The sequence below is a fragment of the Pyrgilauda ruficollis genome, unplaced genomic scaffold (assembly GCF_017590135.1).
Source record: "Pyrgilauda ruficollis isolate IOZ18807 unplaced genomic scaffold, ASM1759013v1 scaffold866, whole genome shotgun sequence".
In the NCBI taxonomy this organism is placed as follows: Eukaryota; Metazoa; Chordata; class Aves; order Passeriformes; family Passeridae; genus Pyrgilauda; species Pyrgilauda ruficollis.
In genome coordinates, this window is record NW_024530666.1 from 5,819 (window position 1) to 10,465 (window position 4,647).

Consider the following 4,647-nt stretch of genomic DNA (forward strand, 5'->3'; position numbering starts at 1 on the left):
CGGCCGCCGCCCCGAGCCGGCGCCGCAGCGGGAGCAGGGCCCGTGGTCCCGGCTGCAGATCAGCCTCTGCGCCGTGCCGCCCGCCGGCCCGGAGGGGTTCCGGGCGCTGCTGCTGGTGCAGGACGCGCTGTCGGGCTGGCCGGACGCCTTCGCGCTGCGGCAGCCCTGCCAGGCCGAGGCGTCGCGGGTGCTGCTGCGGGAGGCGTTCGGGCGCCGCGGGTGGCGCGGGCGCTCGGGCGGGGCTGGGCGGCGGAGCTGCCGCTGATCCGGGCGGGAATGGCGGCGCAGTGGGTGCGGGAGGAGCAGCTGGGCACGCTGCTCTGCGACCCCGAGCTGCCGCTGGAAGTGCGCTGGGGAGGCTCCGGGAATGGGAATGGGAACGGGAACGGGAATGGGAAGTTGGGTGGGAGTGGGAATGCGAATGGGAATGGGAACGGGAGTGGGAATGGGAATGGGAATGGGAACGGGAGTGGGAGTGGGAATGAGAACGAGCTCTCGTGGCTGCGCGGGATGCAGCTCCTGCCGGGATACCGGGAGCATGTGAAGAAGGCGCTCTGCTAGGAGCTGGGATTGGGATCTGGGAGCCAGGATTGGGAGCTGGGGTTGGGATTGGGATCCAGGAGCCAGGATTGGGATCTGGGATCAGGAGCCAGGATTGGGATTGGGATTAGGGTTGGGATCCAGGAGCCAGGGTTGGGAGCTGGGATCAGAATTGAGATCCTGGATTCTGGATCAGGATCAGGGAGCCGGGATTGGGATTTGGGATCCGGGACCCAGGACTGGGATCTGGGATCCGGGACTGGGATGTGCCGGATCCGGGCCCCGCTGGGAGGGGCTGGGGGAGGTTAGGCTGCGCCGGGGGATTTAGGCGGGACCTGGGCTGGGCTTAGGGCTGGCAGAGCTTTGAGCTGCACTGGGAGAGCTTTGGGCAGGACTGGGGGGCTTTGGGCAGGACTGGGGGGCTTTAGGCGGGGCTGGGGGCTTTGGGCAGGACTGGGGGGCTTTAGGGGGGGCTGGGGGCTTTACTGGGCAGAGTTTTAGGCCTGGGAGAGGTTTTAGACAGGACTGGGTGCTTCTAAGCAGGACTGGGGTGGATTTTAGCTGGGATTTGGGACCTTTTAGAACCGGTGAAGATTAAGTCAGGACTGAGGGACTTTTAGGCCTGGGAGAGGTTTTAGGTGGGACTGAGTGAGGTTTTAGAAGTGGTGAAGGTTTTAGGCTGAACTGAGGGGCTTTTAGGCCAGACTGTGGGAGGTTTTAGGCGGGACTGGGACAGGTTCTAGGCGGGACTGGGACAGGTTCTAGGCGGGACTGCGGAATTTTTCCCCTGGAATGTTTTCCTTGGGATGTTTTTCCACTGGAACGTTTTTTATGGGATGTTTTTCCACTGGAATGTTTTTTATGGGATGTTTTTCCACTGGAATGTTTTTTATGGGATGTTTTTCCACTGGAATGTTTTTTTATGGGATGTTTTTCCACTGGAATGTTTTTTATGGAATGCTTTTTCCACTGGAATGTTTTTTATGGGATGTTTTTCCACTGGAATGTTTTTTATGGGATGTTTTTCCACTGGAATGTTTTTTTATGGGATGTTTTTCCACTGGAATGTTTTTTTATGGGATGTTTTTCCACTGGAATGTTTTTTTATGGGATGTTTTTCCACTGGAATGTTTTTTATGGGATGTTTTTCCACTGGAATGTTTTTTATGGGATGTTTTTCCACTGGAATGTTTTTTTATGGGATGTTTTTCCACTGGAATGTTTTTTTATGGGATGTTTTTCCACTGGAATGTTTTTTTATGGGATGTTTTTCCACTGGAATGTTTTTTATGGGATGTTTTTCCACTGGAATGTTTTTTATGGGATGTTTTTCCACTGGAATGTTTTTTTATGGGATGTTTTTCCACTGGAATGTTTTTTTATGGGATGTTTTTCCACTGGAATGTTTTTTTATGGGATGTTTTTCCACTGGAATGTTTTTTATGGGATGTTTTTCCACTGGAATGTTTTTTATGGGATGTTTTTCCACTGGAATGTTTTTTTATGGGATGTTTTTCCACTGGAATGTTTTTTTATGGGACTAGGCCAGACTGGGACAGGTTCTAGGCCAGACTGGGACAGGTTCTAGGCCAGACTGTGGGAGGTTTTAGGTCAGACTGGGACAGGTTCTAGGCCAGACTGTGGGAGGTTTTAGGTCAGACTGGGACAGGTTCTAGGCCAGACTGGGACAGGTTTTAGGCTGGATTTGGGACCTTTCAGAACCAATGAAGCTTTAAGCCAGGACTGGGGCACGTTTAGGCCCGGGAGAGATTTCAGGCCGGACTAAGCCTGGCTCAACCTCCTGCTCCACTGGCAGGGAAATGTTCCCCCGGGATGTTTTCCCCGGAATTTTTCCCCTGGAATGTTTTCCTTGGGATGTTTTTCCACTGGAACGTTTTTTATGGGATGTTTTTCCACTGGAATGTTTTTTATGGGATGTTTTTCCACTGGAATGTTTTTTATGGGATGTTTTTCCACTGGAATGTTTTTTTATGGGATGTTTTTCCACTGGAATGTTTTTTATGGAATGCTTTCCCCCCGGGATGTTTTCCCTCTGTTTCTACCTCTTGTGCCTTCATTAAAACCGAGTTTAAACTCCAGCCTTGGCTTTTCCTGCTCCTGCCGTCCCGTTCCCGCCGGCTCTGGGCAGGACGGGGTTAAATCCTTGGGAATTCTTTGTGAATTCTTTGGGATATCTCCACAGCCCCAAGGTCCTTCCTCCTCCTCACATTCCAGCGGGAGTTTCTAAGGAATCCACCCCCACATCCAGGGAATTTTGGGGGCTGAAATCCCAATCTGAATTCCAGTTAAAATCCCAATCAGAATCCCAATTCAAATCCCAATTTGAATCCCAATTAGAATCCCAATTCAAAACCCAATTTGAATTCCAATTTGAATCCCAATTCCAATTCCAATCCCAATTTGAGTCTCAATTAAAATCCCAGTTCGAATCCTAATTAAATTCCCAATTTGAATCCCAGTTCGAATCCCAATTACAATCCCTATTGGAATCCCAATTAAATTCCCAATTTGAATTTTTCCAGGGGCTTTTCCCGAGCTCCTTCCGAAGGTTCCGGATCCCCCTTTCCCATTTTTCCCCACTTGAGGCTCCCCAAGCCCCTCTGACCCCTAAAACCCCGGAATTCTGGAAAAACTGGGGTGGGGGAGGAGCCCTGAGGGGTCGAAATCCCAGGAATCCCAAAGTGGGATCCACCTGCCGGGAAATCCCGGAGCGGGGATTTGGGATCAGCTCCAGGGGCTGGGAATTCCCGGGGATGGGGATGATGAGGAGGAGGATCCTGGGATCCCTGAAATCCGGGAATGAGCTGAGGACACAGCCCGAGGGAGCTCTTCTCCTTCAGATTCCCGGGATTTTTTCATTCCCTGAGTGGGGAGGGGGGGGCTGAGGGACCTCGGGATGATCCCGATCCCACGGGAATCCCATCCCTGCCCTGGGATCACCAGAACCACCCCCGGATCCAGGGACCATTCCGAGGATAGTGGGATAACGGGATACCAGGATACTGGGATAGTGAGGAAAACAGGGTAATGGGATAACAGGATAATGGGATAGTGAGGAAAACGGGGTAATGGGATAACGGGATACCAGGATAACGGGGTAACGGGATAACAGGGTACCGGGATAAACGGACTTTGGGATAACGGCCGGATCCTGTCCCCGGCTCAGGCGGGAGGAGCGGGATAATGAGGTAACGGGATAACAGGGTACCGGGATAAACGGACTTTGGGATAACGGCCGGATCCTGTCCCCGGCTCAGGCGGGAGGAGCTCCGGGCACGGCTCCGTGTCCCAGGACGCGGCGGTGCTGCAGCGGGAGCCGTCGGAGCTCCGGGAAGCGCTGCTGGAGCGAATCCCGGAGCCAGGCCCGGGCTCCTCCATCTCCGCGGGGCTGGAGAACGGCTCCGCGTCCCCGGGCGGCCGGGGCCGGGGCCTGGCGCCGCCGAACTCCAGCCTGGAGCAGGATTCCCGGCGGATCCACGCGCCGCGGCGGCCGAGCGGCGGAACCCGACGTCGCGAGGCGCGGAGCCGCTCCGGGGCCCGGGTGGAATGCGGAATTCCAACGGGACGCGGGAGCCGGCGCTGCGGCTGGAATGGCGAGGCCCTCTTCGTGGGATGGGGTGGGATTTTGGGAATCCTGATCCCAAGGAATGTGGAGGAGGATCCAAACCCTGAGGTCTGGGATGGCACTGGGATCATCCCGTGGATGTGGATATCAGGGACAGCAGGGAGGTGACTCTCCTTGGGAATTTCGGGAATCCTAATCCTGTGGAACGTGGAGGATGATCCAAACCCTGAGGTTTTGGATGGCACTGGGATCATCCCATGGATGCGGATCCCTGGGGCAGCACGGAGGTGACCCTTGGGATGGGGTGGGATTCTGGGAATCCTGATCCCAAGGAATGTGGAGGAGGACCCAAACCCTGAGGTTTTGGATGGCACCGGGATCATCCCATGGATGTGGATATCAGGGACAGCAGGGAGGTGACTCTTCTTGGGAATTTCGGGAATCCTGATCCTGTGGAACGTGGAGGAGGATCCAAGTCCCCACTCTGAGGTTTGGGATGGGACCAGGATCACCCCATGGAT

General features: G+C 54.6%; 1 protein-coding gene and 1 long non-coding RNA gene across 2 annotated transcripts in view; both read left to right on the forward strand.

Moving 5' to 3' along the window:
- Window positions 1–375, forward strand: part of LOC121364658 — a 3,969-nt gene extending 3,594 nt beyond the window's left edge. The window contains exon 2 of the mRNA XM_041488074.1: window positions 7–375. Coding sequence (XP_041344008.1) covers window positions 7–265 — 259 coding nt within the window. The 3' untranslated portion in view covers window positions 266–375. The remainder of the gene's footprint in view (window positions 1–6) is intronic.
- A 655-nt stretch (window positions 376–1,030) lies between these two features.
- On the forward strand, window positions 1,031–2,622 carry LOC121364657. The gene is made up of 3 exons (XR_005956890.1): window positions 1,031–1,276; window positions 2,100–2,150; window positions 2,217–2,622. It is a non-coding gene; the product is annotated as an uncharacterized LOC121364657 (long non-coding RNA).
- The last annotated feature ends 2,025 nt before the right edge of the window (window positions 2,623–4,647 follow it).